We start from the raw sequence: 14,094 nt of genomic DNA on the forward strand, positions 1-14,094 counted from the left end.
GCTCTCTGCGGTCAACGTGGGGCCCTCTTCCGATTCTCTGTCCCCCTCTCTCCCTGTGCCCCTCCCCTGCTCATCCTCTCTCTCAAAAATTAACATAATAAAAAACAACAAGTCACACTTCTTAAAATCCTAACTGCTCCCCACTGCACTTGATCTAGTCGTCCTCACCTACCTCTCATACTAGCTGCCTAGTGCCATGTGGCTCCAGCCACACTGACCTCCTTTCTGTTCTTCAGGCAAGCTCAGAAGGTTGCTGTCTCAGAGACTGTGCTGGTGGTTTTCTCTAACTGGAATGTTCTTTTCTGAGACTTTCAGCTGACTGATGACCTCCTGTCAATCAGGTCCAAATAAAGACGAAGCATCTTATCTAAAGTTGCTCCTAGGTAAGTCACCAGTATCACATTACTCTCTTAATTTTTTGTTAGCATAACTAATACTACAAAAATTAATTTTTAAAATTATCAATCTCTTTCTCCATGAAGGCGGGAGTTTTAACTTGCCTGTTCACTGCTATATTCCTCTGGCCCACAGTAGGCACTCAAGTACTTGTTGCATGAATTAATAAGGAAAGCAAGAGACTCAGAAAAAAACCAGAAAGCTGGAAAGAGAACCAGAAGAAAGTAGAAGCTAAGAGAAGAGTCTTGGGAAGGAGGAAGTCAAAAAGAATGATGACTAAGAAGCCACTGAATTTGGCAATTCCATCTTTGGTGCCATTTAAGGGGGGTAACTTCGGAAAAGTAGAAGAGGTAAAAGGCAGATTACAATGGGCTCATGAGTAAATGGGAAGTTCAAGGGGAAAGGGCAAAGGGAAGGAAAAAGATGGAATACTATTTTGAGGGTGAGAAAAGACAAAAGCAAGGAGAATAACTGCCCATGTTTTCACGCTGAAGGGAAGGACCCGGTGGGAAAGGGGATACTGAAGATAAAAAAGGAAAGAGTGCCAGGACAAGGTCCTGGATGTTATAGGAAGAAATAGGATCCTAAAGCCACATTAGTCATCTTTTCTCTAAAACCATCCCACATGATTACAGCACAATGTCTGTTTTACATTCAGAAATATCTACTCCCTGTAAGTAATTTGTTATCTGCATAATTCTAGCATTAGTTTGCTCTACCAAATTATTATTAAAATTTTGTAAGTCTTTCTTAACTCTTAGAAGGTACACACTGGGGTGTCTGCAAGTAGAGAGCCATATGGTATGCACATAGTGCTCTCATCCAGTTCAGAGAACAAAGGTTTTAAGAGAGACAGAAAGACAGAGATGGATGGATGGATGGATGGATGGATGGAAACAGGAGAGAAAGAGTGTGTGTGGAAACGATAAAGCAAATGGAGCACAACAGTGATAATGGGCAGAACATAAGTAAAGGGTGTAGAGAGGTCTTTTGCACCATTTGTGTCGTGGCTCAGTTGGTTAAGCGTCAACTCTTGATTTCGGATCAGATCACAACCTCACGGTTCATGAGATCGAGCCCTGCACTGGGCTCTGTGACAACCGTGTGGAGCCGGCTTGGGATTCTCTCTCCCTCTCTGCCCCTCCCCCGTTTGTGCTCACTTGCGCGCGTGCTCTCTCTCTCTCTCAAAATAAATTAATAGTAAACGTCAAAAAAGTATTCAAATTATGTACAAATAAAAAGTTAAAAAGAGGGAAAGTTTTCACACCTAAACTAAGCAGGGAAGGCAACTGCCCCAAATGGCTGGCATGCAACTGTCAAACTTCTCTACAGACTTTCACAACTACTGAAGGAATAAGCAGCAAAAGTGTAACAATGATGGATAAAGGGATGAGGCAGAAACTTTTACAGCCTTTTACTAAAAGAAAATGTTCAAGCTAATGTATAAGACTATTCTCATCACAGAATGAATGCTTGTATCAAGTGGTTGGGTAATTCCCTATAATCTAGCATACCCAATAAAAAGAAGTCAATCCTGTCATTAGAAAACAATCTGGTTTTTAATACACAGACAGTATAAAGAAAACCTAATAGCTGTTCCTTGACAAGTAGAATAGAAAAAAGTCTGAAGCACTGTTTCTGAACCATCCTTAACAGAATAAGCAGATAGTGGTTAAGCCTGCTATTGCAGGACTTCCTAAGAAAGGAAAAAAACCTGAAGGCAAAATCTATCTGATCCCTTTTCTGTTTTACAAAGGGTTTGCTGACGATGGTAACTCTGGCTGTGAAACAGCTGCCTAACAATACTACAGTATATCTGGAAAAAAAGAACTGATCATATTCCCAATGTAAGGGACATTAATTAGATCAAGTACACATAATAGAACTGTCAAAGATAACAATGACCAAGAGGCACCTTCTCCTCTCCATCTCTCTGTGAAAAGCTGTGCTCTCTCTCCAAACCAAAGTCCTATTCAAGCAAGGACACTCTCCTCTCTGAACCGAAGGAGCCATTAGAAGGGAAAACACTGTTTTTTTTTCCTTAGTGATACTGATCTTCCATTACTAGGACCCCATCGAGGCTGAAGAGCTCAGCTAGAATCAGTTGTGGACTAAAGTGAAAAGGGTCCCCCCTTCCTAGTAGGGAGGTGGAAGAGCACTTCCACTCTGAAGTTTAAACTCATGAAATCCAGGGGTCAAGGTTTAATGTGATAAGACATCAACATAACATGGCACATCTGATCCCAAAGGAATGACTGACAAGCCAGATTCAAGTTCTAACACTCAGAATTATTTCTCTTCAAACAGCAGGCCTAATTTCTTTTCAGTAAATCAGGACTAAAAATAACATACAGGATCCAAGTTCTTTCTCTCACTACTAATGTACTTTCTACAGGGTGTTCGAGGCAACTATTTTGAGTATAAAACTAGGATTTTTATGAGCTTTCATTGTTTACTTAAATTGGAATGACTACCCACTACTCTTAAAGGCTTTTCCTTAAAACAAGAGTCGTTAGTAAAGGTGGCTCATGAAATTAAGCCATTTTGCTTTTTGAGATTAGTGCATAAGACCATAGATTACTGAGTAAAGTACTATGAAATTTAGTATCAGTCACTCAACAAACACAGGCTGAGGGCCTAAGACATGTACAGGACTCTGAGCCAAACCCCTCCCTGCCTGCCTCCCAGGGCTTACAGTCTAGTTAGCAAGACATGACCTAAAGTAGCACCACTATGTGCTAAAAATAAATAGTGGAGATACCTTTTGTAAATGTTTGGACAAAGAAGAATCTGATTGTGAGTTAGGATGGTCTGAAACTAGCTCTAAAGAAGAGGAAGATGAGCTGAAGAATGAGAGGATTCTTAGAGGGGAGAAGGGTCCTGTAGGCAGCAGCTTTTCTGTTTAAGAAATATTTTCACATCTGCACTCACTTGAGTCTTATAAGAATCCTGGAGGTTAAGAAACTAAACACATCCACAATTTACAGACAGGAAAAGGGAGGTCAGAAGACTGGACTAATCTTGATACAATAAGCAATGAAATGTCCAGCAGCCCAGTGTAGGAGAGAATAAGGAAAAGAATTCAACCAGAGCATAGGAACCACAGCATTTAGAGAGGAAGAAAGACTAATGACCTAAAGACTAGAGAAGAGTACAGCAATAGCCTAGCTGAGAGGTAACAAAGGCACAACTTTTAAAAACACACAGAACAAACTCGATTTTAAACACTTGTTTTAAACTTTAAGTTACCAAGAAAACAACAACAAAAATCACCTCTTAATTGTCTTCCTTTCATAAATCAGTTTCAGGGAGGTAAACCTCTAACCAACAAATTCCTTAATATTATCAAAGATTTTAAATAGGCTTATAAAATAAAACGGGAATTGTGAACAATATTGCTGGAATCACAAGTTCACAAATTTCTGGATTGCCTAAATACGCAATATTGTCTTGCAACTCACGAGCAGTATGATGCCTTTTATTTCGATTTCCCAAGATTTTTGGATTTTTCCGTTCAGAACAGTTTGATTTAGACAACTGAAGGCCGACTTATTTCCATATGTAAGCCCTGACTCTTCAAAGAGCAAGAACCCTATAAACATTCGCAGAATAAATGAGGTCACTATCAGAGGCAACACTTTGCCAGTCTGTTCCCCCCAAAAGTTATCAAAATCTCAGAATCGGGTTTGGAAGAACCACCTTTCAGCTACCGTTCACCAGCCTTCCCAGCCGGGGCCTTAATGTGAATAAGGTCCTTACGGTCATGTTTTCCCAAAGTAATGCCACAGTGCCATTTCCCGCAGATGACAACCTCTCAGTCCCTGCCATGTCAGCCTCCCCCGAGCCAGACCCGAGGATTTGTGGGCACTGGGGAAGTCTCAAAGCGGCCAGGCGGCGTCAGGGGCAGTCAGTGGCTGCTCCCCACGCCCTACTCACCGCGACAGGGCGGCCGTGCTCGGGCCCGTCGGTGGCGTCGAGGCGCGGGGCCGAGGCCGGCGCGGCGGGCACCGGGGCGGCGGCGGACGCCGGGACGGGGGCGGAGGCCGGGGCCGGGGCGGGCGGCTGCCGGTGCTTGCCGGCGCGCTTGGCTTTGGCCTGGATGCAGCGCTGGTGCAGGGCGAAGGTGTGCTGGCGCTCGAGCTCCAGGCGCTCGGGCGACACGGCCTCGTAGCGGGCCTCGCAGGTGCTGTGGTGGCGCCGGCACAGCTCGATGCGCCGGCGGAGGCGCTCCATGACCGCGCTGTGCCGCGGCAGCGCGAACTCCGCCATGGGGCAGGTGGGCAGCACCATGGGCCGCGGGCTGCACGGGCCGGGCCCGGGGCGGGCCTCTCGGAGCCGGCTGGCACTGCGGGCTCCGTTCCCCGCCGGCGGCCCGGCCGCCTTACGGCCGCGCCATGGCCCCACGGGCTGCGGAGCGGGCTCGCGCGCGGCGGCGGGTCTTTCTCCGGCCCCGCTCGGCCCGACCCGGGCCGGCGCTCGCTGCCCACCTCAGGCTTCGGCCTGTCCCCGCCGCCCCGGCCCCATTGTTTTCCGCGCCGCCGCCGCCGCCATCTTAAAATTGTTTTCAGGGCCCTCGGAAGAGGGCGGGGCCCCGGCAGGCGACCCCGGCGTCACGGCTGATGAACAGGCACTGTGGCCAATCAGAGCAGGAAGAGCGGGCCGCCCGAGGGGCGGGGGCTAGCACGCAAGAGGCGCGCTGGGGCTCCCGAAAGAGTTTAAAAGGAACTCTCAAGTGAGGGGCGGAGGGAAGCCCCTGGGCGGGCCTCAGTGCTGGGCACCGAGCCAAGTATGACCGACAGGAGCCGGTCCTAAACACCACCCCTAGCCCTCAGGCCCTTCCGGGCCCGCGGAGAAAAGGGGCAGTCCGCGAGGCGTAACTGCCTGACCCAGACGCCTGCCTGGCACTGCAGCGCTTCACCATTTTCTTCTCCTACAGCCTTGTTGAATTGTTTTGATGAACTCTAAAGTAGCCACGCTTTTTCAACGTCAGCTGTTTTTCGACGCATTGCTTACATCCGGCCTCATAATTGGTCAGAATTGTCCACGAGTGTGCTGTGCTGGAAGAGCTTTCTTCTAGCACCATTACGAATCACGGGGACTGTCAATTTCCACTTCATATAAAAGTTTGAACAAGTTTCAAAAGTCCTACTTAAAAACAAACAAACAAAAAAAACCCCAGGGACCCTGGCCTGACAGTTAAAGGATGATGGCTTAGGTAAAATTGAGTCACTCAAATAATCCAACCAGGGACAATTACGTTCTAGTATTATAACTAGTAGGCATACGGGGTGAGAGACTGGGGGTAAAAACAGGAGCAATGACTCAGTACTAAAACTAGGTATTAAGGGGCACCCAACTAACTCAGTGGGGCCAGCAACTCCTGATCCTGGGGCTGTGAGTTCCAGCCCCATGTTGGGTGTGGGATTACTGAAAAATAAACCTTAAAACAAAACAAAACAAAACAAAACAACAAAAAACACGGAAAACTAGCTACTAAGCCTGCGTTGGCTCAAGACATACTAAGAAGTTATTAAGGGCACCCTAACTGCTAAAAAAGAGGCGCCAGGAGGCTGTTAGTGGAGAGGCACCACCAACTGGTCAAACATTTGTTACAGTAACGTTTTACTAGGGCCCACAAAAATGTTTTATTTTAAAATCAGGAGAAAAAAATTCTTATTCAAGTAGTATTTTATACAAATGCAGTTAAAAAAAAATACAAAGTGGCCCAAGACAAAAGCGTCTAGAGCTCATGAAAGCCATATCATGGTCCTGCCCTTTTTTTTTTTTTTTTTAACCAGTCTTCAAACATACATTTTCTGATAGGAGAGATAATAGTAACTAAGAGTACTACATTCTGTGTACTTCTCTTCCAGTAAGTAACCCAAAAGCCTAAAGGCACATTTTAAAGCAGTTTTGGCCCAACTTTCAGAAACATCCTTCAAATACGTAAGAATATGTATCAGAATATGTATCAGACAGAATCTGATTCTGAACAAATTCTCTAAAAAGTTCAATGAGTCCAATAAATCTTAAAGAATATTATCTACAAATTACTGCCCCCCCTTTCCTGCTATCCCTGTTATATATACAACAGAAACTACTGACCCCCAATCCAGCAGAAAAAGAAGGCAAAGTCTACACTGGTGAGATGAATTACTCAATTGTCCATATTTTCTGCAGTAAAACACTTGAATTGACAGTTACCATGAAGAAGTTCAGTCAAAAGCAGACACTTAACACAGGCCTTTAATGTAACACCATTTAGTGACGTGACAACTTGAGGAAAATGCAGAGAATATTTTGTGGGTAAGAGAAATTGAGGAATACATCTGACGGAGTGGGTATTTTACAACAATTTGACAAATAGCCAGCATGTTAAATTATAATGTAAGTGCTTTTGAAGAGCTAAACACTGCTGGTTGTTCATTAATGTGTCAGACATTTAATTAGAAGGCTGCACCTTCAACAAAGAGTGAAAAAGAGAACCAAGAAAAGGCTTTTTTCTTTTCTTTCTTTCTTTTTGGACAAACTTTGCTAAATAATCCTGGAAAGGCAAACGAACACTAATTTATACTTGCCATTAGCTGGAAGAAACTGTTAAGTGAGACACGAGACGGAGCGTCAGAGAGTGAGGAAGGCAGATTTCTGGAAATGCAATGATCCCACACATTTGCTTCAAGGAGAAACCTACAGACATATTTTCAGGTCTTGCTAAGTAACTGTTTATTTGCACTCAATACATTTGGGAAAGTCTGCTACATAGCTACGGTCACTGTGACCACAGAACAATAGATGAAAAGGATAAAGCACTGAACAGCAAGAAAAATTCATCCCACCCTCCTAAGAATTTCAGTGAACCAGTAAAAAATTTAAGATAAACAAAATAAACAGATACAGCCTTCATCTCTTACGAATATACTTCCTCCCCGAATCTCCCCAATATAAACACTTTGGAGTGTTTATATATATTCAGTGCAAGAAACAGTATCATCGGTACATTTGAAACACCTCTGAAGAAAGAATAAAGCTAAAACAATTCTGAATACATTTCAGTGTGGTGTAATAATGATATCACACTATAGTGATGGGGGAGAGGCTCCGATAGCACCCATCTGCATTCCACATGAAAAAAACAAATCTAAGATCACTTTTTTAAAAATTCTACAAGCCACATTAAAAAAAAAATTGCTTAAACAGGACTGCTTTATCATGTAATTTAAGACACAAATGTTACATGAACTGCAAATGAAGACTTAAAAAAGGTTAGCAGCTACAAAAAATCAGGTAAATCATGCTATATGTCACTCCTCCCATAAATACTTTTAGCCTGTGTTCAATTACAGTCAATTCTGAATTGGCTCGCCTCTGGCTTAGACTTCTCAAGCCTTTACACAGAGTGAAAGAAATGGATAAAAATGAAAGACAGTATTCTATTCTGTACTTTGACCCTGGAAAGGTGCGGGTCTGCTTAGAAAAGGAAGAAGAAACATACACTTAATCACATAAAGCTTAACACTATGCGGAGCTTTATAATCATTTTCAGCAACGGACTGCAAGCTGCGCTGTGAAGAAAATGCATAGCAGAGGAGAAAGCTGGGAACTGGGGAAAACAGGGAAGGAAACAGTGTCAACACAGTGGAAGAAGTGACGAAACATCTGCATCTACTTGGGAGCTCCCATACCCTGGGAGCATTCCTTAAAAAGCCACCTGCTCCAGAAGGCTGGAGCCCAGACTCTCCCAGTTTGGGAAGCATGACCGCCCGAGTGCCACACTATGCCACCTCCTCCACTGACTGCAAAGCTGTCTGGGAACTGGGCTGTTCCAAGGGCAACAGAACACACGCACTTTATGGTCTAAACCAACAAGAGGAAAAGTTTCTTCTTTCTGTATGTCTATTTTTAATACAACTGAAACAGAACCCTTCTATAAATTTGGGCTGCCATCCAATCCATCTCCTCAATTTCCTTAGGAGGAATTGAGTGATGGAAGCAAGCAAAACAAGATTATAACCACAAACTACTACACTTTAAACATGATTATCAATTTTAAGGGACAGACACACTTGAAGGTTTCTTAATACCAAACTTAGAAAACAAATTTGGTGATAAAAACTGCAATTCATCCCCCTAGCACTTCTAAAAGTTGGTGTTACTTCTGCATGGACAGATTAATATATTAAATTAAGCCAAGATTTTTAAAGACTGGCAAAGTTCTACTACTCTATTTTAAAAAACAAAGATGTTTCAAAACAAAACAAAACAAAATACAAGTTAGTTGCTTCATGTTACGTTTCACAACCATTAATGTTAAATGCTTTCTTTCTACAGAAACAGGGTCCTTTAGGTCACAACTGCAATTATTTACTGCTTAGATGTTTAAAATTACACGGGCTAGTGTTCGACTGGAACCTGTTGATGGTGACGTCTGGAGGTTTTCTGAGTTTCAACCTAAGGTGTGCCAGGGTCCTCTCCTAGGACCACACTTGCAGGGGAAGGGGAGGGAGAGGAAATCACAGATCAAGTTCTTTAAGATTGTTTCACTCTCTTCGCGGCTTTCTGTTTCTTGGTGATCTGTTCAAAATTTCATCCTCCTGTTAGATGAAAAAATAACAAATTCACTGTAAGTAGCATACTTTATAAACAAGTAAAACTTCACCAAGTTTTCAAGATTTGTCAGGCTGAGTGAGGGTAACCCATCTGAGGAAAGAAGAGAAGAAAAATCGTTCGAAGAAAGTGCACCAAGAACAAGTGTCTCAGAGGCGGTGGGGTTATGTGCGTTCTAATTTAATCTGTACTGTTTTCTACAGACAGGCACTTTCCTCAATCTAACTCCTAAACGTTTTCTTTAAAAAGGACCAGATGCCATGCTTTCCCCACACTATCCTGTTCGATCCTGAATAATCTACTGGCCTGTGGGCACATTAGCCCCACTTTGAGGCTTCTCTGAGAAAGACGGGATATAAGAGGATGGAAGACTATCCCAGCAGTCCCACACGACACTCCAGATGACAAGCCCAGGGCCTCATTCTACTCTATGGAGCGACTTCTTATATTGTGAGGAAGACTGGTGGATATAAAATACGTATGTGAGACTCGTCCCTACCTGAAAGAAGAGCATTTAGTTGAAACTCTGCATTCTACTTGAGACAGGCTACGGCCATAGAAAATATAAACAGCATTGACCTTTATCGACGGAGGGGCAGAGGTGCAGAAGCTAGAATGGAAACTGGGTAAGGTTTTCCAGCAAAGAGCAAACTGAAACAGAGATATGCTTGGAAAAGGGCCCTAAGAAAGGTGTAGACAATTCTCTTTCCCTCGTACCTCTTACCAATTCACCCAAAATCTGGATCCGGAAGCCCAGTGAGTTCTCGGACCTTCCTCTCCTATCACCTGGCTAGAGCCACCATATCTTGCCTGCATTATCACAGCAGCCTCCTAACTGTTCTCACTGATTCTCCCATCTGCAGAAAACACAGCAGCCAGAGTATTCAGATCCTGTCACTCCTGTGCCCTAAAGCCTGCAATGGCTGCCCATTTCACAAGAAGGAAAAGCCAAGCTCACATTATGGCTTGGGAGGTCCCACTTAATCTAGAGCCTTCCCCACCCCAACCCCCCACCCCCCAATGGCTGCACTGGTCCTCTAGACTACTACTTCAGGCCACTGTACTGGCTGTTCTTTCTGCCAGGAATGCCCTTCCCAAGGACATCTCCACGGCAAAGTCCTGTATCTCTTTTAAGTCTGCTCCAATGTCACTCTTCCATGAGGCCTACCATCCCTAACATTGCAACCCATCTCACCTCCGGTACTTCTAATACCCTTTCCTTTCCTACTTTTATTTTTTAGGCCCTATAGTTTCCTAACATACTATTCATTCATTTCCTTATAATGCCTCTTGCTTATTGGCTATTTCTTCCTACTGGAATTTATGCTCCCCAAAGGCAGGGTATTTTTGTTTCTGTCTTGTTCGTTGGCAATGTGCAGCACATGATGGGCACTCCAGAAATATTTGTTGAATGGATGAATCCATGAGTAACAGGGATAAAAATTTTAGAATACAATTATTTGCTCAAAAAATACTTTTTCTTCCCTCCTAACCACTAGACCCCTAGTGAAGGAAATACTTTTTAAGGGCACAGCAAGGAGAGAGGAGACAGATGTGTTACATTAATAACCTGAAGTTACCATCTTAAAAACACTGTATTGGTTTTCCCCTAAAACCTTCTGCTTATTCCAGAAAACCATTTGTAGCACAGAAAAATACTTCCGAGATTCAGATATAGTTTAAAATTAACCAATAAAATGTGTACCTGTCCTAAGAATTCCACTTTTATAAAACTAATTCTAACACATTTTTTTAATTGCCACAGCAAATGAAAATTACCCTATGAAAGTACCCCCTCTCTAGGGGCACCTGGGGCTCAGTCAGTTGAGCATCCAACTTCGGCTCAGGTCATGATCTCACGGGAGTTCGAGCCCCACGTCGGGCTCTGTGCTGACAGCTCAGAGCCTGGAGCCTGCTTCAGATTCTGTGTCTCCCTCTCTTTGCCCACCACCTCACACTCTGTCTCTTTCTCTCTCAAAAAATGAACATTTAAAAAACCTTTTTAAAAATGCCCCCTCTAGGGAAATGTACTTTCACTTGAGTTGCTTGAGATATAAACTGTACTTTTCCTTCGTATTACCTCTGCTTTAGGTTTTCTATCCTCCTCCTCTTGACTGACAGTGCCACCATCTTCTTCAGCATCACTTTTCTGCTTCTCTTCTAAGACAGAAATCAAAAGTACAACAAACTGAGCGAAACCTTATATTTGTTTTTGGTAATTAGACCATTAGCATTAGAACATGCTTCAACATTCAAAAGCAATCTTTATTGTTTGAAAACACCTTAGGGTCTTAGCTTAAAGCAGATATTCTGGGGCCTACTTCTTACCAAGTTTTTCTTCACCTTCCTCCTCCTCGTCTCCCTTGTCCTTTTCCTCTTCCTTCTCTTCTTCTTCCTCCTTCACATCTGGTTGAGGGGCATCAGTTTTCTTATATTCCACAGGACTTGACTGTTTCTGAAATATTCCCCCAAAATGCAACAATTTTGCTTACGCTTTTATGTTAACACCTACAAACTAAGTTCTATACGAGGCTATATACTGGGGTAAGGAAATAAAAATGAGTTAAGATATATAGGGGTGCCTGGGTGGCTCAGTCAGTTAAGCATCCAACTCCTGACTTCGGCTCAGGTCATGATCTCCCAGTTCATGAGACTGAACCCTGCAGTGGGCAGTGTGCTGACAGGGCAGAGCCTGCTTGGGATTCTCTTTCTCCTCTCTCTGCCCCCCTCCTCCAAAATAAGTAGATACACTTAAAAAAAAAAAAAAAAAAAAAAAAAAGGTTTAAAAATGAGGTAAGATGTAATTCCTGCCCTGAGAGTTTTCTCTTCAGTGAGCATGTGTGCAGGTCAAGGGCAGAAGAAACAGTACGAACAAAGGGTGAGAACAAAGAACGAAACATACCCAGTGCAAGGTGAAACATAATCCTCGTTTAATAGAAGTAGAGCACTTAAACAGAATTTTCTTGCCCTTTTTTTTTTTTCTGGAGTGCACACAACAAAGACTAAACAAGAAAAACTAAAAATAAGGCTGGATTACTCCCAAATGTATTTTGGGGGGGAAGTAGGGATGCTGAAGGAAGAATGCATAATGAAAAAAATAAAAGACTGAATTGTAAAGTATATGAAAACAGCTATCCTAGGAAGAAAAGCTGGTTTGGGCCCAGATGGCTGGTTCTATACCTAAGTTGTTGTGTTTTCTGTTTTTGTTTTCCAGAAAGCTGCTGCCAAATATTATGGAAGGGCAATATTGCAGGCTTAAGTACTTACTAGAAACTGAAGGGCTATAAATCCTCCTCCCATCCGGGCACAATAAATGGCCACTGAGAGTAGTGAGTAAGGTTCCAGGTGTGGCCCACTCATTACTGATCTCAGGCAACAGATCTTAGTTATATTTAATATGAGTTCTTTCTAAAAGTGACTAAAAAAAGAAAAACTCATACCTTTCCAGAGCAGCAGAAGAGGATAACAAGAAACACAGGCAGAGCTACTGTCAGGATGTAGACTACCCAGAGCCACGGGCGCTCCTCGGCCGCCTCAATCATCTGCCCCACCACACCTGGCTGAGAAACAGGATGAGACGGAGCTCAGGTCCTTGTTTTTGACACCAAATACATAGGTGGCACCGTTTTGCTGTTTAACCTCTGTATGGCATTCCTCCCTTGTCAAAGGGTTTGAGCCAAGACAGTCATACAACATAAAAAGGAAATAAGAGAAAGTCTCCATTTTCCCCGCTTTTACCATCAAGGTGGTTTCCCTTGCACAGGTGTGAAAGCAGGTTTCTTAATCACCCGCCAGAGGCCCCCTTAACCTCACAGCCAGTGAATGAATGATTTCTTGATCTCAATTATCTCTGGCTCTCGCACTCACAGCTTGGCCATATGGCCAATTGTGTGAAAATTCCATATATTGGTAAACCATGATTCAACATTTAAGAGTGCATTAAAATATATCCTAGGGGGCACCTGGGTGGCTCAAGTGGGTTAATTGTCTGACTCTTGATTTCGGCTGAGGTCGTGATCTCACAGTTCATGGGATCGAGCCCTGCGTCAGGCTCTGCGTGGACAGCACAGAGCCTGCTTGGGACTCTCTCTCTCCACCCCTCCCAACATGTGGTCACATGCTCTCTTTCTCTCTCTTAAACATTAAAGACAAAAATGTTTAATTAAATACACACATACCCTAAATGGCAAATTTTGTTAAATATGCTTTAACAAAGTAAAAAAAAAATTATCCTACACATAACACAAATAGGGAATCTGAAGCCATCATGTCAGACTGGTGAAATCATGTCCAAACACCTGGTATTTTGTTTTTAGCAGGCATACAGTCACACATTTTATGCCACTATTCCCAAATAAGGTAAAAGACAAATCCTAGAAGATAGCCTGTCACAAAAGAAACAATTTGTTACTTGCAATAACAGACATAAATGCGTAAGAAACAAGTAAGCACAAACCTCAGCAGCTCCGTCGGCAGCTTTCTTCAGGCCCCATCCATCATTGGCCCAGTCATCAACTACTCTTCGATCACCGCAAATAATAAAGTTGTCAAAAAAAATGTCTGAGGTCATGGACCACAGCTCCAAACCAATAGCACTAAAAGGAGTCATTTTGAAAGGTTCCAGATCTTCAAAGAAGTCTGGATTTGGTATTTTCCGGGGCTTCCAGATTCCCTTAGGAAAAATTTTAAAAAATCACTTCAGATAATGAACAACACAAACTTATGGTGAACCTAAATAAGAACTAAGATGAATTCTGCATGATCAATGAAGGCCAAGTGCTGACTTTGTAAAACTCAACTGAGCAACAGGAAGAAAACAATAAATGCTACTGACGCCTCTAAGATGTCTGGATTCCAACTACTTTCAATTTCTAACATCATCCATGACCTTGATCCAAACCAACACCTCACTCTGCCTGGCACATTCCAACAGACTCTTATCAATAAACAGCCTTGAACAAGTACCAACTTGTCCAGTAGTGATTTAAAATGTACATGACCTTCAACCAGCAATTTTACTTCTTGATAACTAGCTAGAGAAATGGTTACCACATACACCAGACATGTTCAAGGATGATTACTACAGAAAGGACG

General features: G+C 43.1%; 2 protein-coding genes across 5 annotated transcripts in view; both read right to left on the reverse strand.

Moving 5' to 3' along the window:
* MAML1 (mastermind like transcriptional coactivator 1) overlaps positions 1–4,981 on the reverse strand; it is a 43,053-nt gene extending 38,072 nt beyond the window's left edge. The window contains exon 1 of the mRNA XM_042932602.1: positions 4,333–4,981. Within this exon, the coding sequence (XP_042788536.1) occupies positions 4,333–4,686 (354 nt within the window). The 5' untranslated portion in view covers positions 4,687–4,981. The remainder of the gene's footprint in view (positions 1–4,332) is intronic.
* A 1,643-nt stretch (positions 4,982–6,624) lies between these two features.
* CANX (calnexin) overlaps positions 6,625–14,094 on the reverse strand; it is a 34,125-nt gene continuing 26,655 nt past the window's right edge. For all 4 annotated transcript variants that reach the window (XM_042932626.1, XM_042932617.1, XM_042932634.1 and 1 more), the window contains 5 exons: positions 13,457–13,672; positions 12,441–12,560; positions 11,329–11,455; positions 11,081–11,160; positions 6,625–8,987 (listed from right to left, as the gene is read on the reverse strand). In XM_042932626.1, the coding sequence (XP_042788560.1) occupies positions 8,934–8,987; positions 11,081–11,160; positions 11,329–11,455; positions 12,441–12,560; positions 13,457–13,672 (597 nt within the window). In that variant the 3' untranslated portion in view covers positions 6,625–8,933. The remainder of the gene's footprint in view (positions 8,988–11,080; positions 11,161–11,328; positions 11,456–12,440; positions 12,561–13,456; positions 13,673–14,094) is intronic.

Source organism: Panthera leo, chromosome A1 (assembly GCF_018350215.1).
Source record: "Panthera leo isolate Ple1 chromosome A1, P.leo_Ple1_pat1.1, whole genome shotgun sequence".
In the NCBI taxonomy this organism is placed as follows: domain Eukaryota; kingdom Metazoa; phylum Chordata; class Mammalia; order Carnivora; family Felidae; genus Panthera; species Panthera leo.